The sequence below is a fragment of the Phodopus roborovskii genome, unplaced genomic scaffold, assembly GCF_943737965.1.
Source record: "Phodopus roborovskii unplaced genomic scaffold, PHOROB, whole genome shotgun sequence".
NCBI classification, from domain to species: Eukaryota; Metazoa; Chordata; class Mammalia; order Rodentia; family Cricetidae; genus Phodopus; species Phodopus roborovskii.
In genome coordinates this window covers 33,425,486-33,452,866 of record NW_026126433.1, presented here as the reverse complement: position 1 = coordinate 33,452,866, position 27,381 = coordinate 33,425,486, and the positions used below count along the sequence as shown (strand labels likewise).

Sequence of the window (27,381 nt, the reverse complement as noted above, 5' to 3'; positions counted from 1 at the left end):
AGGCCAGCATAGACTTTGCTTCAAAAGCCAGACACCCCGGCGTGTACCCTCACGCACGGGGACTTCTGGATTTGAAAGGTCCGCGTCCCCAGACGGGGAAGGGTCGGGTCTTGTGCGGCCACTCACCCCACCTGCCCCGCCCGCCGCTGCCCCTCTCCCCCCCAAGCCTCAGCTCTGCGGGACTGGCCCAACAGGAAGGATGCCGGAACCCACCTACACCGAGCTCCAGAGGTGCACGACTGAGCAGGGCAGCCGCCCAGCGATTTCTACATCCGGGGCGCGGGGTTGAAGTGTACTACTGTGAAGGAGCACTTCCGGGTCGGCACCACTCCACCGCCAAAGCGTCCCTCACGGAAACGCCACACCGACAGGTCGCTGCTGCCCTCTACTGGCTGCTCCTCTCCCAGAGAAGGGCTCTGCACCTGGGAAGCTCCTTCAGGGGTTCAGAGGGAGAAGGCAGGAACAGATTCTGGGCTGGTGGAAGAGGGGTAACAGCTGCGGATGTTGAGTTTGTGTTATATTGTCAAGTCCTCAGCTAAGGGACTTAACGCGTCCCAGCCTTCCTACAGATTACAGTGCCAACACAGGCTTCTAGCGCTCATAGTACAGCATTAACTACACAGAGGAAACAAACAACAAACCCTCCAGATCTCATGGAGCTTTCTGGGCAATGACCTCCACAGAGACAATGTGATCCTAGGTTTATATTGTCCAAAGTCAGGCAGCTATATACTGATTGCAACTAGATAAAATGTCCAAATGTGGATGGTTCTAAAACTCAATTGTTTCCCAGAACCCAGAAAGAGTGAGGGTAGAGGCCCTTGGGGCGGAAAGCATGACTACAGGATTGAGACAAGAGATGGCTGATTTTCAGCTGAGCTCATGGAAATATTACAGAATTTATCAATAGATGTAAGTACAAAGAACTGAAAATATGTAAGATACAGATATAGTGGACATAAGAGTCAGGAAGCACGAACCCACTTGTTAACAGTGCCACTTAGAGGAATTCACACTGTCTTCACTTTGAAGTCTTCATTTGTAAGCCATAAAAGGCACATATTTATTCTTGGCCACTTTATGGGATGGCTTACAGACTCAGGTGTAAAAAATTCTGTAAAGGTGATTGCTATCTGATTGCTAATAGTTCACGTGGGTTATCATAGTGCCAGCACTAGTCAAGTGTTTAACTGTTATATTATTCTAGTTTTAATTTTATTGACACACGTGTCTGTGTATAAGTATGTGCTCCTGAAATGCAGAGGCCATACGAGAGGGTGCTAAATCCTCTACAACTATAGTTACATGCAGCTGTGAGCTGATAGGTGTGTGTTATCAACTGAAACTGGGTTTTCTCAAAGAAAGGCTTTTAACACTGGGCCATCTCTCCAGCCCTGTGACCTCCTTTAACAATTATTTTCATTTTTTATAAGTGTGATAAACTCTGAAAAATTATCTCTTTCCCTTTCTCCTTAGGCTTTTGTTCCAAAATTTGAAAAAGTTCCTTGGCTTAGTGAGGCCAGCCTGGTGAACAAGCCCCTGGTACTCAGTGTCCCTGGAAGGTAATCCCCCAGCTTCTGAGGACAAAGGGTTTGAGCAAGATCTCAAGGGGTGTCTTCCCAAGGGGGAGAGGTGTGTGCGATCAGTGGAGAAACCCCAGTCAAGCTTACACAAATTAGAAATGCCCTAGAGTTCTCAGACAATGGTTATGCTTCGTGAAGGCCTTGCCAGAGGAGATGAGGCCTGCATAGCCTTCCTTTCTGTCTACAATATTCAACACTAGGTAATATTGCTCAAAATCCTATAATATCTTCCCCTCCCCTGCTTTAGTTTCCAGTCTTCAAATGCTAACTATCAAAAGTCCAGAACCATGACAACTCGTTTTTATAGAGTAGTAGCTGCTGTTTTTTACTTGGGGCTTTCTCCAGTTTCACCCCCCCCCCAAAGCCAATAAAGAACACACTTCTGTTTTTGAAAATTGATAATTTGTATGTAGGAGGCATTTCAGTTTCCACTTAAAGTAATTATGCTCCTCATTACCCTCCCCCTCCCCTTTAGTGATTAAATCATCCCTCATCACTACTCTGGAGGGGGGGAGGTAGGTTGTGAGACGATGGAGGGAGGGAAGTAAAGAATTGGGTTAAGCAAGGAAGGCCCAGAGGCAGTTTCATAGACTTATCATAAACTGGAAGAGGTTGCTAGAAAAAGCACACTTTCCAAGAGTTTCCTTGCCTGTGGGTCATGCACTCCTACGTCTGTAAACAGATGACTCCATGAGGGGCATCCCTACTACATTTTTACTTTGTCTGTACTTTAAAACAATTTTCCACAAGCTGATAGATGGGATTGTGTATTTTCAAACTAAACATTTGAGTGCTAATTGTTCAGGGGTGTGTGTGTGTGTGTGTGTGTGTGTGTGTGTGTGTGTGTGTGTCTGGCATGAGCAATCAGAGGCTCAATAAAGTCAAAGGTCTGCTTCGGAAGCAACAAAGTGATATACTTATTAAGAGTTGACAACACCTCAAGAATCGTCGTGAGTCATGACAACTTAACATCTTTTTAAACTGTGCTTATGTCCTAAGTTCACTTGCTGATGACAGTTAGATGGATGCCACACTGGTAAGGCTGGTCACATGGAGTCAGCAGGGAATGGGAGAACTGACCAAAGGTGACATCCTGCCCTCAACCTGAGTCAGTGTTGCCTCAGATGTGTGAGCCTGGGTGGGGGGCAAATATGCTGGCTTTCCTAAAATCTGGAAATTTTCAATTGCTAGTGCTTGGCGTCTAATAAGCTGGCCCCCACTATCCCATAGTCCTCGCTGCCCACCAGCTGTGCCCCTGAGCCCAGGGGAGCACACAATACATGTTCATCTTGCCTCCAATCCCCCTGTGCCTACAAGCCTTTTGGTGAAAGGTGGGGAGTGGAGGACAGAGCCGGGCTTGAGAGAGGCAGGCTTAGCACCCAGCTAGACAGTCATGGCATCTGTTCTTTCAGAGTTAAGACTGGGTTGTCTATCGGCAATGGCCAGGATGCTATCTCCCCCACCCCACCACATTTAGGCTAGTGATGAGAAGTTCCATATGGTAGTAAGTGAAATTCTTCTCATTCTATCCTCTAAGACCCAGGCAGTAATCTCAAACTCTGCTTAGAGAAATGAACCTACTTCCCTCACCAAACTGTGATTGGACCAGACCTGTGAAGTGCCCTCAGCTCTCAAAGGACAGGGCAGGGACATGACTTATTGGAAACAGAAAGAGGACAATTGATGTCTAGCCGTTTATAAGAACAGAAACTCTTCATTTGTCCCGAGTTTCAGGTCCCAGAATGTTGGTTTAACAGTAACTTTCCTAAGCCCTTAGGGGATAATTTAAAGCACTCAAAGTATTACATGCACTTGGACAAGCAGATCTAATAGAATGGTCTAGAGAAGGTAAAGGAATGTTTAGTGAAATACGTCTCGGGATATTCCCAGCTTCAAACAAGCTGTGGAAACACAGCTATAGGGATAGAAGTGAGACCTGTAAGACCCCCCCCCAGGAAGTGGTAGAGAGGGGAGGTCTGTACAAAGCCACTAAGGAGCAGTCCCTCAACTTGGCTGCAGTGTGCTGAAATCACACCCACTGTCCAAAGCAGCTCAGGACACAGAGGTCCTGTTAATGAGAGATTATTGTGTGCTGAAGCAGGACCGACTTTGCCTTCTTGTTTGTCCTGGTCACTTCTGGAATAATAAATTCAAGACAGCCTGTGGAGGAATTCATATCAGACCACCTCCCCCGCTTCTTAGGACCCAGGGAAGTGGCATGAGAAATGAAACCATAAATACTTCATGAACACCACACTCCTTTCACATGAACAATGAACAATGAAATCCCTTCTCACTAAAGAGGAGAGGTGTTCTTGGCAGAGGCTCAGCATTCTCTGTTTCCATCCCTTGGATGGCAGGGGCATGCCCAGTGTCTTACCATCCTCACACCAAGGCCTCCACCCCTAACACTTCAACTAAATGGGACAATAGGTAATCCTGTGGAGACAACCGGTGTGGCCCTGTCACATCTCCATTTCACCTTGTAACTGGGAAGAATGTTCCAGTGAAAGATATTCTGTGGGAAGAAAGAGGTAAGTTGTTGAAGTGTGCAGGGATGTAAAGTCCAGAAAACCCAGCCAGGCACCAAAGGATGGGTTCTTGGTTATTGTTAAGACTTCACATCTATGTAGACACTTTGAAGAAGAAATCTAAGGTACAGTTCATTCTGTGCACTTTGGCTTCCAGGGGCAATCTTTCCCCCTGATTTGTTTGTATCTCATCCAGGACTGCAATTGGTTAGTTAAAAAAAAAAAAAAGGAAGAGAGAAGCCAAAGTGGCCTAAGAGTGTATGTGGGAGTGCTCCATGGCCTGAGCCCGCATGGCCTGAGCCCCCATGGCCTGAGCCCCATGGCCTGAGCCCCCATGGCCTGAGCCCCCATGGCCTGAGCCCGCATGGCCTGAGCCCCCATGGCCTGAGCCCCCATGGCCTGAGCCCGCATGGCCTGAGCCCCCATGGCCTGAGCCCCCATGGCCTGAGCCCGCATGGCCTGAGCCCCCATGGCCTGAGCCCGCATGGCCTGAGCCCCCATGGCCTGAGCCCGCACGGGCCCCAGCTATGCAGAGCTGCAGAACTGGAGCAGGAGGGAGTACAAGTCCCCAGGCCTGGCCTCAAAACAGCTGGGGCCTGCTTCTCCACACCAAGGACTTTCTAACTTGCTTTTGCTTTGATCACTTAGATACCATGCCTCTGCCACTGTTCTGACTTTATCCAAGAAAGACATGGATTTGCCAAATTTGCTTCAAGTTCCAGATATCATATCAAAGGTACTCAGAATGTTTTCACTGAAGCCCTCTGTGAATTGTCTTGTCTCAAGAAAATAGAATGTCTGTTCCTTTGTCCCTAATATAGAATATGGATGTATTTCCTGTCTTAACATGAGTCTGTACCTGGCACATCATCAGGGTTCATGAATATTTATTTGTTTAATTAAATGAATTTGTATCACCACAATTAAAACCAGGTTTTATTTGTTCTTGCCCTGACTCAAGTATTTTAGTACTTCAATATGTTATAACTAAAAAGAAATAATGTTAGAGATACCAAAAAGGAAAACAAATTAATTATGGAAGAGTTTGCCAGAAGGATCTCAGATACAGCATGTAGCTAGATCAGTCCTAGTTTCTAGAGAGGCTAACCCAGCCTCTTCCTGGCCCTCAGGAATACTTATGCCTTCCACAAACAAATCCCTACACCTGTGGAGCTTCCATTTAAAACTCCGACCCTTCTGCTCCAGCTCACAGAAATCCGAAACAGCTGGTTTTTGGTGACACCCACACCCACACACACACACACACACACACACACACACACACACACACACACACACAAGGTGCTTGAGCACTGGGAGAGGGAGGGAGGGAGAGAAGGACGAAGGGAGGGACACACCTGCTGATACTAGGAATTCCTTCACTTGTAAAACTGCAGGCATCTTCAAGGCTGTTGCAAGGCAGTACAGGAAGGAGTTCCCACAGCACTTGGCCCAGTGCCCAACAGGTAATGAGCAGTGAGCACCGATTATTAGAAGCCACTCATGTCAGTCCATGAATGCTAACTGAACCCTTTTCATTTATTCTAACACGATACAGCTAAGAGTAGCTCATTTGCAGTCTACAGAAACGCAATAGGGCAGGCTAGATGAGATGAGACTATTGGCACTCACAGAAATACCAGAGAGTGGGGCCTTGAGAAGGGGTGTGGGGGGTCACTTCGGGCTGGGGAGGGGTGAGGAGAGGTGGAGGTAACACATTTACACCTATAATTCAGAGCCAGCTTGGAGAAAGAGCGAAAGAGACTGGGGTAGGAAATGCTTGACGAACACCCAAGGGTCAGACAGAGCTCCGTGAAAGGGGAGCAGCAAGCCTGTGCGCCCAGGCAGAGCATAGCGAGCCCATAAAACCACTACCTGTGAGCAGAGAGACCAATTTCAGCACAGAGATGTTGGGGTCCAAGCTGTGCTAAGAGCTTGGTTAGTTAGTTCCCCTCACACCCTGAACAAGCAAGCAAGGCTACGGTGACATGTACTAGGTGATGAGGAGAGGGAAGAGAGGAGACTGACCACAGACAAGAAGCTTTCAGTCACCAAGATCTAAACTATTTAGACAAGCTCTCATCTGCCGCCAACTGCTTGCTCCCGGAAGTTTATTTGCGTCTTGGCGCATTGTGGCAGCCCAGACACTAAGACACCAAAGCACCCTGTGGCTGCAGCAGAGGCTTTCCTAAAGACACGGGAGGCCTTGCAGTGCTTAGCATTGTGTGACTGCAATGTTGATGAATGACCGCTAGAGGGCAATTAGGAGCAATAGCCTCCAGCAGCCAAACCAATAAATAGTAGGTCTGAGAGAGCAGTCTCTGGGCAGACCTAAGAGGAATCCCAAGTGCACTGCTCCTTCAAGAATAGAAATCCATGGCTTTCACCCTCATTTTCATCGTACCGGGGTCTGCTCTCCACTGTTGTGTGTGAGAAAGAATCACCCTTGAAGGTGGGAAAGATCTCTAAGGGATCTAGGATACTTGTTCTCTTAGGCACCATGCTGTGCCACTGTCAAAACAGCCCTCCAGAGTATGCTATGAGCCATGTGTATGCCATGAGATAAATGCAGGCTCAACAGCTGCTCCTTTTCAGAAAGAAACTATGTCGTGCCTCAGGGGAGTGACATGTTTTGTGGACACTGTATCTTCTTTATCCCCAAGCCAGGGACCTGCCAAGAAACTGCTAATCATTGTGGCCAAGCAGAGGCCCTGGGCACCATGTAGGTACAAAGGTCCTGACACCTGGCTCCCTTCCTCTTCACCATCAACAATCAAAGGGCACAATTTGAACTCTCACATTCCACAGTAGCATTCCTCGCTTGCCCTGGGGGGGGGGGGGCATGCAGCAGCTGCAGGTACAAATGTGTCTGAAGCAGACAGAGGGTAAAGAAAGATAAGGGTCTGGGAGAGAGAGGCAGACAGCAAGAATAGAATGCATGGAGACAGGGGGCTCTAAAACAATACCCAGGAGAAGGGGGGTGGGGGAGTGGACAGCATGGAAACTTTCGAATGAAACATAAACATTTCCTGGAGTGTCTACTGGGCAGAATTTTCACTAGCCATACTCTCACCTAGCATTTTGCCTCATGAAGATTCCAGAAGGTTACTTATCCTACATGGAGGGAGAAGTGCATGAGTTACCTGGAGAACAGCACCCAAGACTCTAAACCTCCTTTGCCAACCTGTGGGGCTGAGTAGGAGCTAGCCAGGACTTGCAGGGCACACACTGATGAGTGCGTTCTCAATACCTCCCCCATCTCCCCACCCCTCGTGGCTTGCCACCCTCTTTGACTTTGCTTTACTGATCTAATGAAGTCAGATTAAACATGACAGTATTATTTATTTTGCTTTCAGCAGACCTATAAGAAAAAACATTGGCTGAAGACATTGTTCAATATCAGAGGGTCAGCTGGGAAACAATAAAAGATGAATCCCATTTCCTCACCACTAAGAACTCTTTAGCTAATTCTCCTTGATTCTAAATTTTGAAAGTCATCACCACCAAAGAAACTACCTCATATGGTCCTAAGTCTTCTTCCTGTTTATATTTATCAAATATATACAACTATGAAAAAACCTTCAGGATAATGAATATGATTGTTGTAAAATGATTATGATCACAGAACTTGTATTTAATAAGTCTGTATGGTACATGCCTGGCTCTTTTGTGTATAATGTTTTCCTAGTGAATAGTAGGGGGAACTTTTGGACTTATTCTTCGATGGAAATCATTGATATTTTCAGACAGAGGAGAATGGTGTAGTTATTTTATGGGTTTTCTGGAACAGTGAACTGACTAACCTTTCAGTCTTTAAAGGTAGAGGGATAATCATGCCCTCAAGTAGACTCTGAGGATCTACTTTTACCATGAGTGGAAAAAAATCATCTGTCTTTGACCCTTTTATAAAAACAAAACAAGATAAAAAAAAAATCTCAATCACTGACCCTAAGTGGGATGAGTTACTAGATAAGTCTCTTAGCCTTCACTGGGTTAACGGAGAGAGAAAACCAGAAAGGTCTGTCAGCTAAGTCAGGAGTATAACAAGGGAAAGGACTTGATGTGGTAAAGGGCAAAAAGGACATAGGCAAATTATCATTATATTGAAATCAAGCTTGTCTATTTTTAAAATTACCATCTGGTACTTACATTTTCAGTTTTGTTATGTAAACAGATGTGGGGGGGGTGGAGGGATGTTGGGTGGGTGTGTAAGAATGGGAAGGATGAAATAAACTTCAAGTTCTTTATCAAGAATTTTAGAAATCCAAAATCTTGCGCCATGAGCCAGCTCTCTGCAACCTCAGAAAATACTGTCCTAAAATAAGATCTTGCAGTTGTAAAACATGAGGAGTCTTCAACATCTGGGGACTGCTTGACATCTGGTTATACTTCTGCTAGACTTTTACAGGTTGCTGTAGCCTTCCTGCTACTACTGTGAGCTGTCTTGAAGATGGCTGCTTAGAAAACAAGAGACACATTAATGTTCCAGAGTCTCTCATTGGAGAGATGATATCACCAGGAGCTTGGCAGTAAGCCTGGCCACTTTTTTTCTCCATTGCTGCTGTTGGATCTATGCCAGCCTTAGGGAAAGAAAATAAGGTGAAAATGGTACAGGTCAAAAAGACCTTGGTTCCATGGCCGGGAAAGAAAGCATGACTGGAGGAAAGGAGCCCTCTCGAACATGGAATCCAAAATGATTTACATCCACTTCAGATTTGCAGATTGCAGCTGCCTCCTGTAACTCTAAGCCTACTTATCCCACCCTCCCAATAAAGAAGAACAGAGCAGCTCTTCTTGTGAGATTTCTGTAATACATTTTTATAACAGCAATATTTTGGGATATGTCTGTATTTGCATCTATTAGTTCAAATAACTCACCATGACTCGTTTATTCAATATTTGTTAAATTGTGGACCTGTGTCCATTACAGGTTCTTGAAACATAACATGGAAGGCATAGTTCTTGAAGTTAAGTAACTCTTAACTGGTGGTGGAAACAAAAAGATTGTTTTGAATAAATCATAAACTGCAAAGAAAGTTTTACCAAGCCTACAATGGAATAGAAAGGTAGACATCCAGCTTAACCTAAGTAGGTGATAAAAGTCGGAAGGAAGCGGGTTTTCTGAGAAAACATGATAGCTAATGTTGTCAACTGGTCAGAATCTAGAATCACCTTGGAGACCAGCCTTTGCCCATTATGTTAATGACAGTGAGACCTGCTGATTGTGGGTGGCACTATTCCCTGAGGAGGGGACCCTGAGCTGAGCACAGTATGCGAGCATTCATTGAGCTCTGCTTCTTGACTGACAATGCAGTACCCAACTGCTTCAGTCCCTGCCACCTTGACTTCTCTGCCATGATTGACTGCATCTTAGAACTGTGAGTCAGAGGAAACTCTTAAGTCACCTTGGCCAGTGTATTTTATTTATCACAGCAACAGGAGGAAAAAGCTGTGTTGTAAAGAATAATGAGTTAACAAGGACAGACTAAGAATCTAGAGAATGTTTTTATCCTTTTGATGCTGAAGGATGGTAGCCACTATTGATCTGGAACTGTATAAGCATTACCAGAGTGGTTACTAACTGCCCCTTGGAGATTTCACTAATATGTTTGGCCCTTGGTTGTGACAAACTCTGATCCCAACCCATGAAAGTATTCTAGTAGTATTCTATGAGGAACTCAGAAGTCTTTCAATGTGGAAGGAACTCATTACATAGAAGATAATCTGCATTATCGTGTTTCCTCACAGTTGCCACCCTCTATCCAAGTCTTCTTACCCTCAAACCTACCACCAAAGGCCCTTCTAAGAACAACTTCTTTATTCCTACACCAAGAAGTAGTCCCTGTCTCTTTTCTAAGGTCCCAGAGGTATCACTGATGCTTTGGGTGGCATTTTGTTTTTAGAGATATCATGAGTCTCAAGACCTCAAAGATACAGAAAATGGATGGAGGTGCCTGAGCTACAGGGCAGGTCACCCCAAAAGTGACTGGGAAGGCATGGCAGAGAGTTGACTCAGCTCAAAACCAAGGAACATACACAGAGAGTTCATTCTCAAGTCCCTCTTCTCATCCAAGTCCTTCTCCCACCAGGCAACCAGGATGTTCTAACCACCAGAGGGGGATTTGCTAGGTTATTCTCCCACATTATCACATACTGTTTTCTGGGCCTGGGATGCCTTCCCTTTCGCTTGTTCATCAGAAAGTGCCACTCTACGCATCTCTTGACATTTTCCTCCTCTCAGACCCTCTCCTCTGTTCATTACTCCCAATGAAGTCAGCAATGCTCAGTAGCTTCACTGGGGCTCCCAGAAGTTGTTTCTGTCATAGCACCTTCAGCACTGTTAGAGTCTGACTGTGAAGTGACTCCCACAGAAGTCTGTGTTTCCAGAACTTCATCTGCGGCTTATGACATTATAGGGAAGGCTGTGGGGCCTTTAAAAAGTTAGAGCACTTGGGACTGGACTTTGAGAGTTATCCATACCCCTGGTTCTGCATGAGCCATCTACTTCCTGATCCGCTGTCATGTGAACATGATGCTGCTACTATCCTCTCTTGCTGCCATGGGCCAGAAGGCTCTGTTCTGGTTCCCCCACCATGATGGACTGGAATCCCCAAAATTATAAGCCAAAATAAACCTTTTCCTTACCCATTTCTGCCAGGTATTTTGTCTCAGCACCATGAAAGGTAGTCAATACAACAGTTGTGCTCATGGGATTCAGATTGGTAGATGATGGGCAGCTTGATGTGAGCAGCTGTATCTTGGTTACCTTGGTATACCCATCGAATAGTGAATTTGTATTATCTTCATATCTCCCTAAGAGCTTTTTCTTATTTATGTCACCATATGGCACCACCCCATATATGGTGCCCACAATAAATACTGCATGTTAAATTATTAAATCTACCTATTCATACTCATGCTCTCACATGCCAACCCACAGCGCTAATTAATAGTGAGTTGGTTCTTTCTCATGTCCTATAAAGATAAGGCATAGTTTAAACATTTGTCAGGAGAATTCAACTTTTGTCAGTAATATTCAGTCTTCAAACTCTAAAAGCCATGAATCTGTCAGGATGAAACTCAAAGATTAATGTGGCAAAGGTCACCTTTACTGCACACTGCTGGATAGACATATTCAACCTCTTCTGTCTCCCACACCTCCCAGGACAACAGGAATAAGTCAGGGCATACATGGGCCAACTGGAAGGAGAGAGCATAAGTTGTTAGTTGTTACCAGCTTGTCATTGCAGTGTTCTTCTTACCTATATTTTCTGTGGGTGCATCAGATTACTTGGATGTCAGCATGCATCAAAAGGAGCTAGGTTGAATCTGCAAATGTAACGTGAGATTCAAGTTCTCATCCATCTCCTAAGGAAACCTCAGCCAGACATATATGTTAGAGCCCTCTGTTCTAGGTGTAAATGTTCTGAGACTCTCCCATCTTGCAAAGATGAAGTCAGAAAGAAAGCAGTTTTTACAGTGACTAGAAGGGTATCCCATCCTCCTTCTATTAGCTCTTCCTTTGCCTGGTTGGCACAGCCTTTCTTCCCCAAAGGAGAGGACTCACAAGAGATATACCAGCTCTAGATCAGCTCTGGCTTGATGCATGGTGCACAAAGACCTACAGGAAGGTTTTCATTATGTCAGAAGTTCCCAGGCCATTTGGTGGAACTCGTTTGAAAAATGGGGGAAATGTGCTGCCCATAGGGAAATGCAGCACTTCTGCCATGTGTGTGCAGGCTAAAAGGCAGAGATCCTGCTGGAATTTTGTTCCTCGTCCCCTGTGCCAGCCATCCTCACATCTCTACCACTGTATATAGCAGCCCCAACGCCACCACTACTTTGTCTGGGGTCGCTCCCTCCTGCTTATTAATCCCTTTGTGAACCCATAAATGGCAGCAAATCCCAGATTCAGCAGCCTCTCTGCAGAGCAGATTATCCATTTTGTTTTTATGGAAGGAAAATTTCCCTCTCTCCCCTGTTTTAACTCTTTACCTGCCCTGGGTATCTATCTTACCCATCTCTGTCCCCTCTCCCCATAGGCCAGAAAGAATGAGCATGAAAATCTCTCGCCCAGGAACAAGCAGCTATACTCCACATTCCCGGAAATGAAAACGGTAGGCAAAGGGGCAACAGACAAGAAGTTTCCAGACACAGCGCTCCCCTGCCTCCACTGGAGCTCTCTAAGAAGCAGTAATGATGGGGCCCTTTACAAAGAAGGCTCTGTTGGAGCTGGCAGAGGAGGCTGTGGGTTCTGAGAGCAGCAGCTACCGATACAGTATACCCAGATTTCTCTATTTCAAGGAGCTAAAAGTGAACCAGGAGAGGTGGACAAGAGATGGAGAATACAGAGAAGTCGCTGAAACAGTGGGCTATTGCCTGTGAGCTACTCTGGGTTTTGCTGTTAGCCACACACATCCAGCGATTCCAGGAGATAAGCTTCTGATCTCACCACAACACCTCCACAAAACACACACGCACATGCACATGCACACTATCTTCACCATTACAGTTATTTCATAATTGGAGTCTATCATTAATTCAGTCTGAGCCTCAGGAGAGAGCTGGGGAAAAGTTCCACAGTAGCTTCAGCCACACAGAGGTGTCCCTCTGCCTGGATAACTTTAATTTGTAGTGGGCAATGGTGGGAAGGAGAAATGTTATGGGAAAAGGAGATTCTCAGGGGATCTGGAAGGAAAAAGGTCACGGTGCTGCCCATGTCATAATTGCTACAGAAAAGAGGCCTGTTGTAGGGGAGAACCCAGGTCAGAATTAGGACATGGGTTAATTTAAGGATTAGGATTAGGGCAACGTGGCTTTCAGTGTCAGAGTAGAGATCTGGCTTGGTTTAAGGCGATTGAGCTATCTGTTAAGTGCAGGTGATAAAGGACCACTTTAAGTCTGATATCCACTAATTCTCCTTTGAGTGGAGAAAGCCAGGGTTAAGGTTATAAGACGAAGGGTTAAAGGATGAGGGGCACAGGATAAGGAAGACAAGTGAGCTGAGTAATAAGTGAAGGTGAGTGGAGTGAATCTGTGTGTGGCTAAAGCTCGTGGCAAACACTGCTCTGGGTGTTGCCATCTGTTTCCCACACAGCAGGGACCAGTGTTCAACGTGAGCATTGACTGTGGTCTGGTCTGGGATTTCTCCCACGTTCACTCCTGGAATCACATTTAGAATGCCCCGACCTCAGGGCTAAGCTGGCTATGGCCAACTGGAACACTTGCCACGTCGGAAGCTCCTGTTCCCAAGATCTTTTCCCTGACCTTTGCCCTAGCACAGGCATGACAGGAATAGATCTATGAGGCTATGGCTTCGCTGCTTGCTACAGATGCTACACTAACAGTCTTCTAACACAGAAGTGCCTAGGAACTCTTCCATGCTGCATCAGAACTGGCTGAGAAACTACAGGAAGACAGAAAGAAAGCCTGAAATGCTAGCCTCACACTACATGACATCTACCAAGGGAAGAAACTATTAAGTTTCTGTAGTTTCTCTGTCACCCACATCTTCCCTAACAGCTCATTCAGTGAAGATAGTAGGGGAGGATGTAAAGACCCCTAGGAATGGAAGAGAACTTTACCAGCATAGTAAAGAGATCCACCACAAAACCCACATATAATATCATGCTTTTGCAGCCATTGGATTCTCAACACAGAAGCCAAAAGGAATAACTGGGAGAAAAGACAGCCTCTTTATTAGCAGTGCTCAGGACACCAGACACTCAAAGCAAAAAGAGAAAAAAGTGACCCCTCTTACCTTATAAAAAGAAAACAGAAAATAGATTAAAGACCTACTAGAAGGAAACAGGAAAAATACTTAAGATGTCCATATAGGCTGTGATTTGGAGGAGGGTATAAGACAACAGAAAATAAACCAAATATAAATGCATGAGATTATATAACCATATAAGCTTTAAAAGATTATATAACTACATATAAGCTAAAAATCTGAACAAAAGAAACAGAGTGAAGAGACACCTATAAAATGAGTGGATTGCAAACCACTCATTTACAATGGGCTAATGTCTAGAATATGTAAGGAACTTAATGTTTCAATAATAAAAATCCAATGTCAAATGAACAAAGGATATGAGCAGCTGCTTCTTAGGGGAAGAAATTCAAATGATGATCAAAAGATCTCTACTTCACTAGGAAGTAGTGAAGGCAGATCTTGTTCTGATTCAAATAGTTATTACCAAAAAGTTCATAAATAATGAATACTGGCAAAAACGTGAAGAAAAGGGAATGTTTGCATATTTGTGGGAATTGGAATTAGTCATTATGGATAGCATATAGCATGATGGTTCCTTAAAATAAAAACCTCAAAATAGAGCTACCATGTGACCCAACCATCTCTCTTCTATTATATAGGCAAAGAAAATCATGTCAGCATATTAAAAGGGCACATGCTGATTACTATATTGTTCACAGTAGCTAAGATATGTATCCAACCTTGAGATGAAAGGGATGGAAGGAATGAGAATAGGTGGTACATGCATAATGTAATATTATTCAGCAACATACAGAACAGCATCTTCTCATTTGCAACAAAATCTTATATAGCCTGATGTCACTGTGCTAATTAAATGAAATAAGTCAGGTGCAGGAAGACAAATATTACCTATTTTCTCATATGTAAATTTTTCAGATGCTAGTCAGGATATACAATAGAGAGCATTAAAGGGCGAGAAGGGTGGGAGAGAATAAAGTAAGCCTGAATAATGGGTACCAAGGATAAATGGAAGTAAGAAGTCCTACAAGTATAAGCCTATAGCACAGTGGGATGACTGCACTTCATGACAGCTTATTGTTTTATGTACAGTGGAGGCAAGGAACTGGAAAACTCCAAATACAAAGTAATAATTAGGAGAGTAACGTGTTAAGTAGCAAAATTAACACAACATACTAGAAAAACTAGCACGTATTTTTCCACATTTTAAAAATGTATTTAAGGATAGAGAAATATTTAACGACTCTGATTTGGTCATCACACTATGTGCACATATCAAATTATAACCATGAATCTGTGCAGTTAAGGTTTGAGAAAAGTAAGTAGATTCATTCAGAAGCAATTTGTCTTAGAAACAAAAAATGCCATCATCAGTAGCTTTGTTCTGTGTAGCCTCTAGACCCCATATTATGCATAAAATACTACCAGCCAGAGTAAGGGGCTGTAGAATGTGGGTGGTACTACTCTACAGGAGGTAGTAAGTTCCCTGACCCTTTCTTTAGAGTCAACCACAGGTGGAATTTGAGGAAAAGCAAAGAGGTCTGTTTCAGGAATATTCTCTCCCCTTCTCCCCACTAGGTCCTCACTGAAGCCTGCTGCTCTCACTTCCCCTGATGCTCCTTGACTCCCAATCTTCTTCTCTTCCATCTTCCCTCAGCCAATGATTCTGGAGAACAATCTGACTAAAAATGCTAGACCATTCAGATAGAGCTGGCATTGAGTTTTTCTATTTTCAGGAATCCCTAGAGATATTGGACACATAACAATTTGCAAATTTATTATGCCATGAGTTTAAGTCCCAAGTCACTCATTGAGTAGGCCAAGGGAACACCTGCACCCATGTTTTTGTAATTGCCATTTTTCTGTCATAGGTATCCATCTTCAGTGGAAGGGTGCTGAGTGAAAGTGCTCTCTCCTGAAGGAAGCCAGCCTAGAGTGCTAGGATCAAAGTAGCTCAAGAATGAGGTATTTCCTAACTGGAGAAGTTATCACTCTGCTGATTTTAGCCTGTGAGAAAGGCATATGCTTTCAAATGTGCTTCACATTGGCATCATTTGCTCATTAATTCTCAGACATAACAGTGTAGAAATGTAGTCTGTCTCCTCGGATGCAAGTTTATCAGGAAAGACAGACACCATTAAGCAAGGAAGTGCAGCGATATCTTCTGAGTGTTCAGAGAGCAGGCCTTATACCAGGAGCAAGCAGTGTGTGGAAGGCAGTGGTGGCTGCTCCGAGAGTAGGAGCAGGAAAATGCAAACAGATTTGTGAACGGTGTCAGACACAACTAGGGTTTGATAAGCTTCATTATTTAGATAAGCGTGTAATAGCCAACATACTGAATCAGGCTTTTTCCCTCAGGTACAGCCAAAAAATTTCACAATCCCACACCGTGATGAGAAACCATCCTTCCAGAATTCTGTGAATCACAGGTGAGCCAAAGATGTAAGCTGGGATCTGACTTAAGCTCCTATCTGTTTGGGACACAGGATTGGGATTGAAAAGACAGTAAACAGAACACCCAGGGAATGAACTTCATAGTTGTTTTATCTTCTGTTGGAGTCAAGAAGTCTGACTAAATTAAGTTACTATTAGCATAATCTTTCCACCCACATAAAAACAGTACAAGGAGTGTGGTAGCAAATGTCTTGATTGTCCTCAGGCAGATAAAAATTCCTGTATAGATGATAGATATCTAATTCACAAAATATGGTAGATGACACACACTTTGACCTAAGTTCAAGACATCCTCTGTCATCTTTCATCAATTTAAATTTTACTTATACATTCAATTTTGTTTGCTGCACTACAACAGAAATACAATAGAATACAACAAAATAAAATCTAGTTAAATTCTGGTTAGTTGGGTTTTTATACTTTTTTTCTCGTATTTCACTATCAACAGTAAAGAATTTACTTTATTTTCAAAACTCTAGAGAGAACTTAGAAGGAGTTGAGGACATGAGGGCTTGTGAGCAAAAAAAAAAAGTTCTCATTATGAAAACATCAACTTAAAAAAATACCCTCCAGGCCCAAATATGATGCTAGGAATGTATGAAACATCATAATGAAACCCATTATTTTCTACACTAACTAAAACAAAGATTAAATAAAACAACAAAGGCATCAGTGTTCTTAATCTTGTGATAGATGACAGAATGTGAGCATGGAGTCACCTTTACAAAATAATTATATATGATATTAAGCAACTTTTAATTCTCTCTCTTATATAAAGAGGAATGTGGAAGAACCTAACAAGTCTTTCTGTTATCGAATGTGGCTCAGAAGAAAATGTTCTGACTGCTTTTATGACATTACAACCTTTTGTTCTGGGCTGTGACAAAAGTCAAGTGCACTGAAACCATGTACCTGTGCTGGCTCAGGTACACAAAGGTCACAGACAAAACATGTGTCTGAGCAGTCCAAGTTCCAACACTAATAACATTTACTCATGCTTTTTTTTTTAAAAAAAAATCATGATAAAAGTCGTTCTAATAAATACTCTTTGCCAACTTTAAATAGGAAACTCTTTGATTCAAGGGTTTCTGAACAAAAGTTAATTCTTCTGTGAGACTTTGAAACCTGTTGCCCAGGTTTATTTAGAATGTTTTGTACTTTCAGAAAAGAACTTAATCCCAAAACCATTAATTGATTTTATTTTAAGCAAGAAGTTCTTATTCCTTTAAACTGTGGCCAAGAATTGAATGATCTCAAACCTTTGTTTTTTGTTTCATTTTCAACATAATAATAAAGGAAAGCCTACCACTTCTGTTTGATACTTACAGTGGCTGTACAATATGGACTTGACTCTGTTTGTTGCATATAAAATCTTCTCCACCCTTTGTAAGTCTCACCATACATAGGGCTAATGGAACCTCACCAAAACAATTCCCTTTCCTTTGTTTCTGTGTATGTGTATATGCCATGGGGTGTGGAGGGTGCACCTGCAGAGCCAGAAAAGGCATCAGATGCCCTGGAGGTGACATTCAGGTGGTTCTGAGCTGCCTAACATAAGTACAGGGGATTGAACCCAGGTCCTCTGGAAGAGCTGCTTAACCACCAAGCCTACCTCCCCTTAAGTGCAAGAATTTTATAAATGTAAAGAATGAAGGAGAAAGAGAAAATGATGTGGCATACACGCTTATTTGCTGAATCGTACAATAGACAGACCATTAACTATTTATTCCTAAATATACTGCCTGCTGTTTGCAGGGCATGGGCATAGATGCGCTTTGCTTTCTCTTTTCTCCATCTCAATGAGCCCTCCAGTGACAAGTGAGTTAAACAAACTGTCTTGAGCAGCGATATATTTTGGTAACATAACAACCTCAGAAGATCTTTGTGGTAGTAGGCATATTAAAATGTGTAGCTAGCCTTTCAATGGTTCTTAGCTTTCCTAATGCTATGACCCTTTAATACAGCTCTTCACATTGGGATAACCCAACCATAAAATCATTTCATTGCTAATTCATGACTGTAATTTTGCTACTGTTATGAATCATAGTGAAAATATCTACAGGGTTATCAGATATGCTACTTCCAAAGAGATTATGGCCCACAAGTTTAGAATTGCTGCTAACTAGTCCATCAAATGTTACCAGTTTGTAAGTCTTAAGGAATTAAGCAGTTTAGAGCAATCTAGAATGTCTTAGGATTGAACATAATTGAAGTGGGGGTCACCCCCACAGCCTTGGCTACCAGGAGAAAGGGGAAGTCACAAACTCTCCAACCAAAACATTCTCTCAGTTTTGCTTTTCAGGGACAGATGACTGACCTGGAAGATTTCTTGCTTTTTATGGAAATTAAAGAAATATTTCCTTATTCCCGTCCTCCTAGTTTTAGACTCGACATGTTCTTTTAGAAGAATAAAGTATTTTTAAAATGAAGCTTTTATCAGAACCCATTAAGAGGAAAAGCACTTGAGAATTAGTGGGTCTTGCACAATGAATTCTTTTACCCTGCTGCAAAGGGGCCTGGGAGTAGGTAAGCAAACCTTGCAGTGGAGAACACCCCTTCCCTATGTGTAAAGACACATTCCTGAAGGAAAACTATCAGCTCAGGAACCCCAAGAGCAAGTTCTCATCACAAAGGAGATTTATTTGTCCCAGAGGAACAGAGGGCAGGGAATAAGAGACAGAGGATGAGGGACAAAGGGAAGGAAATAAGGGAAAGGGCCAGGGGTATTTGTTCCAGAGGGACAAAGGACTGTCTCTGGATACAGAGGAGACAGGCACAACACATAGGAAAAGCTGGGTGTTTGTTTGTTTTCCATTGGGCTTGTTAATTATGTGAGCCCAAAGGGGCTTTTGATTGATGAACTTCAATACATTGATAACTAGACCTTAATAGTCAGTCTTGGGAGGAGGAAATGAGCAAATAAAGGGACAGACCTTGGTGGCTAGCTTTAGGAATGTAATCTAATGTTTTTTTTTTTTTTTTTTTTTTAAGCAAGGCAGAGGGGATGGAGGAGAAGAGCAAGGCCTGCCAGAGCCATGTTTGCCAGGCCCAGGCTAGCTAGTGTCCCTTCAATTCCTTTTCTCTAAGGCCTAACTAACTGACTAATGTGTTTTCTTGATTCTTCCTATCAGAGTGATGCTCCTTCATCATCCCCATGTCCAGCAGTTTAATCATCCCTGCAATGACATTCTAACAGGTTTGTTTTCTTTTGGAGTAAGTACTTTCAGTTGTAATAGATACTCTATTTGGGGCCAGAGAATGGAAAACATAGTTTCTGTGATAGCTTCTACATTTTCTGAGCAAATTCCGTTCTCTGTCCCTTTTTTCTTTCCTGTATAATCTTTTGCATGTGTTTGGATTGTTTCACACACCCCCTCCTCCTTTTAACTCCAGCTCACTCTGTCCCCTCCAAGGGTCTCCATGTTTTTTTTTAATTTTATTTAATTTTATATAACAGTCCAATTAAATGAAAACAAACATTTATACACAATATTTGGGAATTTGGGCGTCATTCTTTCCAAACTACTTCCTGCTGGTAAGGGGCGCTGTCTTGGGGGGCAGTCTCCATGTTTTTATGTCATGTTGTCTCCAAGGTTTCTTTAGGTCACATAAGTCTGACTAATAAGCCACTTGCTAACAAACTTTGCATGAAAACACACAAACTAAGTAAAGGACTTTCCTCAGCAGTCCTGATGACATAACTCAAAGTGGAAAGTCAGTACATCACGATGCCCCTGGAATGGCCTCACTATAAAGCCACAAATCTTTTATCCCCAGGAGTCCTAAAATACCCAGTGCTATTCTAAGTTCTATTACTAATAAAACAAGTAAACAAATGGACAGTAGTATATCCCAGGCTTCAGCATTGATTTATGCCTCACCCCTTAGAGGTGGGTGGCAATGGACTAACAAATACACAACTAAACCATTTTTGGGGGTGACATAATTCAAATAGCTGGAACTACCTGGAGCTTTTGTTTCATTAGATTTTTACAATAAAAGAAGTAAAGTTATGGTTACAGAAATCAGAAGTTGATATTTAATCCCATGAAGTTACAGGGATTTATAACAGGAACTGAACTGAGAAGCCACCTAGAAAGGAAAGTTGAGTACAGAAGGGACAAATGCCAAAGGAAAGACCAGAGACCCCCCAAAACAATGGATGGTTTAGGAATTCAACTCCATTGCAGTGAAAGGGGGCAGCCCAGTTCCCATGAATTTCCTCTCATATATCCAAAACTATTGACCTAATTCATGACTTTGATTAGGCGAAAGGGAGCAATGGAGACCTATGAAAATTCCCCACCAATTTTCACTGCTCAGTAATTATTCCCCACAAGCCAAGAGAACACTGGGAGACGAGCACACCCACATCCTATCAGTCTCAGCATCATCTGTACTAGTGACATACTTATTTTTTTAATTTCTCTTGGACCTGTATTTTTTTTTCAAATTTATGTTGCAAAGGAATGAATCGAATACACATGCATGTATGTGCACACACACACAACCTAATTATATCTTCTCTCAGCAAGATTATTTTGCAACACCAATTTGTAAATCCTGAGAATGCTTCAATTAGTAACATAAAAGCTGGCTGAGGGTACATGGGATTGGCATTCTGGTATTTTGCCCATAGAACCTAATCTAATACAACAATCTTGGAGATGGAGCTGTAGGGAAAATGGGCACTAAACCGTTTATGGACTGAACATTGGTGAATCTTTATGTGATGCTAGCTCTGACCTCCAAAGCATGGGGGGGGGGAAATGTAACCCACTCCCAGATGGTGGCCTTTCTCTGTGGGTTTGGTGTCCATATTCTCACTTTAAAAGTTGGAGCAGCATCTTGTCTCAAACAATATAAGCAACCTTTATGAGGGACCAAGCCACAGATGCTGGCATATCCAGCCTGATGGCTTGTTAGCTTAGACACACCAATTCTTCAGTATTTGCTACTTATTACCTAAGCTGCCACCCCCATGAAAACTTGCTATGAAATACAGAATCCCAGCGTTTTCATTGTCCACAGTATCTAACTCATTTTGTAGATCAAAACAGTGATTTCTACCCTTTTCCTAAATTTAGCCAAACCTTATCAGTATCCAAATGGTAATTGGAGGTTACTTTGGACTCATTTGTCTTTGTCTTTATTCCATGAGAACTGCAGGCTCTTAAATTTGATGAGCCTTGGTGTTATGTTACCCATCCTACATAGGTTTAGAGCCTGGCCTCAGAGAAGTGTGACATGATACAAAGTGTACTAAATTGAGACTAAGAGGACCTGTTTGTTTATGTCAACCCAAAATATTGTTGCAGCTTGATTGCAATGATAAGGCTGCACTGTGTTCTAGACTTTTAATCCCATAATTGATTTGACTCCAGTTTGGATTTACCAAGCAAACTTGTTCCAGAAAATTCAGGGCTTCAATTCCCTTAGTCATTCAGTTACTGCCAATGGGAAAGTGTTGTTGCACACATGATTTATCTCCTTGAAGCAATGTGTATTCTGGAAAAGACAAATGTAAATATTTTTTTAAAATCAATCATGTTTGAAGAAGAGGACAGGATGGTAAGGATTTTAGGATTATTCACAGCCTAAGGTTCTTTTTGAAATACTAAATCCTTTTCATACCATAGCCTTTTTGTAAGATCATGGCTATTTATTTTTTCAAAGAGCAGGACTACGGGAACACATGTCCTGGAGCAGTCTCTTGAGAACTGAGCCCTCTTTTCCCTTGAATTACTATTACAACTCCAGATAAACTTTATCTTCAATTTAAATTTAATTGGCAACACTCTTAGCTCTTGGGTGTTATTTCTGAATTTCGCTTGGCATCTTGGATCAGATTTAGGAAAGTTGTTGGCATGATATGCTTCTATTAAAAGAAATTCTTATGTGAATTTTGAGTATCTGCTAAGGCTGGAAGAGTCTCTGGTGGCCCTTGGTTATTTTATGTTTTTGTAAGAACAGTGTTCAAGTCCTTATTTTCTCCACTCTTCTTGCACCGCCTTCTAGAGAGCATTCACTACAGACTGCCCATTATGGGTCCCAGGACTGCTATCTTCCACAGGCTGCTGTCAGGTGCCTACAAAACTCCTCAGGAGACTCAACACTTCTCCTTTCCCAGAAAGAAACAAAAGAGCAAGACAGTGAAGCAATGAGTCGTCAGAGCTAATTACCCCCAAACTGTCAGAGAAGAGACCACCTCTCCAAGCTGTTCTATTATTGATGCATTCTCATAGTCTTCGTATCTCCTGAAAGATGGATCACTTTTCCCTTCCTATGTGCTGCTATTCTAGCTCTTACCACTTTCTCCTAAAGACAGAATGTTTAATTTTCATAAATATAAAGATTTATTGATTAACACAGAACATGATAAGTGAGCCTTGTATTATTTTGCTGAAGATTTTAATGCATGTTATAATAAATGGCAATCTTCTCCTTCTAGGTCATGGGTTTTCTATGGAAGTTATTTAGCCCATTCTTTCGGGTAAGAGGACCAGGGATGGCTCCTAGAGCCCTCTATGAATTTATCTTATCAATAACCAAGTATAAAAGAAAGAAAAATCTCCTCTTTCCTTTCAGCTAACAGGGGACACTATGATGTAATAACTGGCAAATGATTACTTGTTGCAGTCTCCAGTCACAGAAACTGTGGCCCATCTCACCTTCTTGTGTCACCTCTTTCGCTGCCTTGCATATTGATCAAGTGTTCAGCCAGTCTTTACTTATATTTTATAGTGAGGTTATTTTATATGAAAATGCATGCTTCCAGATCTGTGCTGATCTGTAAGTACACAGTGTACAGTTCACAAAAGATAAAATTCCAGGCTTGCAGATACTATATCCATGGTCGTATATGTCCCAAGCCAAGTTTCAAGAGGCTTTGTATAAAAACACCTTTCTGTTTCTTATGAAGCAAATGCCTAGTGGAATGCTAAGTGGATGCTAGACCAATCTATGAGACTCAACCTATGCCAACTGCTTTTGAAGAATGGAATTAAGAGATCTCAGATAAATGACCAAATTGAACTCAACAAAACAAAGAAAAACAAATCAAACAAAAACAACAAAATCTGCTTCATTGTCTTATGTTTCTGGTAGGCTATGATTCTTGTTTTAACTGTGATTGGAGTTCAAGAACTTCAAAAATAGTACCCACAGATTCTAATATCATTTCAAACAATTTATCAAGCACAGAAACATTTTCTTTGATTATTGTTTGTTGTTTATGCATATTTCAGTGAAAGGACTTGGGGTGCCTGAACTCATGAATTAGGGGAAATACTTCCCTCATGCACAATTATTTGGAGTTTTAGAGGTAATCTGGATGTTATGCAGTTTAGAAGACAAAATGCTTCTGCAATCTCATTAAGATGGTCTAATCTAGAGCACTCTGAAACCACTCCAGAAGAGAATCTTGTTACTTGCCAACATATTGACAGTGGTTGCTATGGTTTAAGTCTTAAATGCTCCCCACAATAGTCACATATTGCTTGAAGGTTTGGCCACCAGCTTATGACACTACCAGGAGGTAGCTTCATCTTTAAGAAATGGAGCCACGAAGGAGGATTTTGTGTCATTTGGGGGTAGCCTTGAGTGGGATAATAGGACCCTGCTCTGTTCTCCCTTCCTCTCCCCAACTTTCTCCCTCTTTGCCCTTATCCCCAGTCTTTCCTTCCTCTTTCTCCCTCTCTATGTTTCTTACACTATTCGGTTTTAGAAACATTTTATATCTTTCAATAATAAAGAACCCTAATTTTAAAATGGGAGTTATGTTTATTGATATTTACTATTATTAGAAATTAAAAGGAATAGTTTCTAAAACACTTTCATTAGGTGTGAGAATGGTTCAATTATCACACATCATTTAGTCTTGAGAAAAATTCTACCATGTTTGAGCAAGAATAAGAAAGTATGTGCTATGCAAATAATTATAAACTTGATAATCCAGAAGGACTTCAAAGGCCAAGGGGTTCCAGGTCTATAATTCAAGACTTAAAGGCTGAATGATATATACCTTTGAATCTCAAGACCTCCAGGAAAAGTGATGGCATGGTGATTTAACTCATTCTCAGAGTAATATGGTTCCTTGAAAGATAATTTAGAGAGAAGGCAATACTAGGTTTTCAGCATCGATAATACTAACCTTTAGCATCAGCTTCCCTTTACTACCTATGGTTTTTCTAACTTTTCTCAAATAGTTCCCAGTGAGAACAGAGTCTGGTCCCCACTGCACTGTCATGTTTCCATTTGAATACAAGTGTTAGCTGATTTGCATTTTGGTTTAGTATGAAATTTCCCAGAATCTCATACCCAACCCTGACCTCTTATGGCCTCAGTACACTAGTAATGACCCCAATAGCTTTGTTACGTAGCTAACCAAGAAGAGTTTCCCTGTTGCTTTGTTCCTGTAATCATATTCTGGAGAGTAATAGCACTGAGAGTAGAATGCTCCAAATTTTGGATGTCCACCTCTAACATATCTCCATGCATGACTAACCCATTACTAGCATTTTAATTCAAACTTGCAAGGGATCTGCATATATACTGTATGCTTTCCTATACCAATAGAAAACTTGTTTAAAATAGAACATCTCACCTATACCATGCTTTGTTTCCATTATGTTGTGGGAGGAAAAAGCTCGACAGCATCCCTCTTGGCATAATAATCTGAGCTTGTTATTATTTTACCTCATGAATGTTCCTAAGTGTCATCCAAAAACCAGTGATGAATGGACCAAGCAATGTCTTCATGCATTGTGGTGATATATTATTTAATATTTAATAAAGATTGCTTGAAGTATTAGAATGCAAAATCAGCCACACTAGTTAGCTAGAGAAGCTAGGTGGTGGTGGCACACCTTTAATCCCAGGATTCAGGATGGATCTCTGTGAGTTCAAGGCTACCCAGGGCTACACCACAGTGAATCAGTTTAAAAGATTAATAGAGGTATATGTAAAAGACAGGAGTCCAGTGTCTCAGACTGCATTCTGAGATTTGGTCCCCAACCACTTTGAGGAGAGGCAGCAGTCTAAGGCTTGGTGGAGAGCTCATAGAGACAGGATCACCCCCTTTCAGTCTGAAGTGTAGAGGTAAGAGCTAGTGGCCAGCTGCTTTGCTTTGCTGGTCTTCAGCTTGAATCTTGAACCCCAATATCTATCTTTGGGTCTTTTGTTTTTCATGTTACAATTCATAATGTTATTCCTTGGTCAAAGTCATATGTAGTTCAGATTAATTTTGAAAAATGGATAATCCCGGGCAGATGTTTTTATTTCAGTGCAAAAGCCTAGTTTTGCAAAAAAAAAAAAAAAAAAAAAAAAACCAAAAAACCAAAAACAAAAAAAACCATAATTGAGTTAAAGCCTACAGATTTTAGTCATATACACTCTTCTTCTCTTACCTCCCCTTACTCCAATATGGAATTTAAAAACCAGTCAATCTACATAATTCTTTTACATTAGAAATGGAAAGAAATGCTGTATTTGGAAAAAAAAATCTGTGCTATAATTTTAATTGTGTTTCATTTTCTATCATACCTGATCCCAATTTTAATTCTGGGCAGTGTGGCAGGCTTCTGATGCTATTATTTTTCATGAGGGCCACTTGTCATTTTCCCTTGCTCAGGACTATTAGGTGGGGAGGGAAAGAAGAAACAACAGGGGAAGGGAGGGAGGCTGAAAATGTTAGCAACTAGCTGGCTTCCTGGCCTAATGATCTTATAGATGGCACAGCTCGTGTTCATTGTCTTAAATGTGCATAATTCCAGGTAATCTCAAGGGTGCCCTGTTCAGTCTCAATCAAGTGCAGTTGTGCAAGAGGGGTGTGTGTGAAAGAGGGATGAGAGTGGTATTGTTCAACAAAGGAAGAACAATGGGATTCCTGCCTATAAACAAACCTAAAAACAAAACTACTAAGAATCAAGATATAGAGCTTGCGAAGAGCACAAGGTGCTCACCTTGAAAAGATTGGAATTGAAACCTTGGAAACCACTTTTAAAAACCTGGGTGTGTCAGCATGCATCTGTAATCTTAATGCTGGGAAGGTAGAGACAGGCAGATCCCTAGAGATCGCTGACCAGTCAACCCAGCCTAGTCAGTGAGACCCAGGCCATTGAGACACCCTGCCTCACAAAACAAGGTGGATGGCACCTGCACATGTACCCACACATACCAAACAGAGAGACTTAATTTGGCACTTTATAAAACAGTTCTTTCATACATGTAATTGTAACTCTGTTCTATTTTTAAAAAATGAGTACAACTTAGCAAGATCAGCAACATCTCATGCTGTATTGTAGCCCTGCAGGAGCTACCCAGTATATTTGAGATGTATTAAAAAGAAAGGCAAGTCCATTCCTAGGTTTACTAACTAATCTGTAAAACTACTAGCTAAGAATCATAAATTTGGGGCTTTGAAGGTAGACTTGGTTAGGTATTGGGCTTCTGTCTTCATTTAGAGAAACACACACACACAGTGCATGGGATATGAGTTAAAAAGGAACACACAAGAATTTCAGCAGTAACTAACACTCCGTCTGGACAGGAACAAAGAAGAAATCACTGAACCTCATAAGCCAAGGGGGCTTAGAAGGATAATAGCTATGTTCACTCACACAATGTGTTATCACTTGTTCTTTGTGAAGTCTTTGGCAAGGCATTTAGTCACCTGATCAGCAAAGGGCAGAAAAGCCAAGTGAGGCACTGGCAGCTTTCTGCTATTTTCAGGGAAATTTTACTGGATGATTTAGTTCGGTCGTAAGGGCCATCCGGTGGGGATTCCAACCTGGGAAAAGAAGTTAGGGAATCTTATTCCCTAGACTCTCGCCTTGAGAAAAATGCATGAAGAGTAAAGTGCATAAAATCAAGGAAGAGATTGTGGTAACATTGGTAAGCTCCAAAAACTCGAACTGAGTGGCTAGAGTGCAGAAGATGGCAGAGAGGATTTTGCAAACTCTACCCATATTCTCTCTTTAGATTGTATACTACTTCAGGGTTTCACTGACTTAAATGCAGAACAGGATGAAACAAAAGACCTTTTTGAAGGCACCAAGGAGCGAATCTAGCTTTGACATTG

The 27,381-nt window shown here is 42.0% G+C and overlaps 1 protein-coding gene across 1 annotated transcript; it reads left to right on the top strand.

The window, feature by feature from the left end:
• The first annotated feature begins 839 nt into the window (after positions 1 to 839).
• On the top strand, positions 840 to 22,638 carry CUNH1orf105 (chromosome unknown C1orf105 homolog). The gene is made up of 7 exons (XM_051185751.1): positions 840 to 912; positions 1,477 to 1,562; positions 4,763 to 4,850; positions 12,157 to 12,231; positions 16,206 to 16,276; positions 19,433 to 19,497; positions 22,320 to 22,638. Exons 1-7 carry the CDS (start codon positions 883 to 885, stop codon positions 22,463 to 22,465), a joined length of 561 nt encoding a protein of 186 aa, XP_051041708.1. The 5' UTR covers positions 840 to 882; the 3' UTR covers positions 22,466 to 22,638.
• Positions 22,639 to 27,381: the final 4,743 nt, after the last annotated feature.

Excerpts from the sequence above, each read along its gene's own strand:
- CUNH1orf105 (XM_051185751.1), top strand. The coding sequence starts at position 883 with ATGGAAATATTACAGAATTTATCAATAGAT. Across the intron at positions 913-1,476 it reads TACAGAATTTATCAATAGAT|GCTTTTGTTCCAAAATTTGA; the intron begins GTAAGTACAAAG and ends CTTTCTCCTTAG. Across the intron at positions 12,232-16,205 it reads CATTCCCGGAAATGAAAACG|GTACAGCCAAAAAATTTCAC; the intron begins GTAGGCAAAGGG and ends TTTTTCCCTCAG.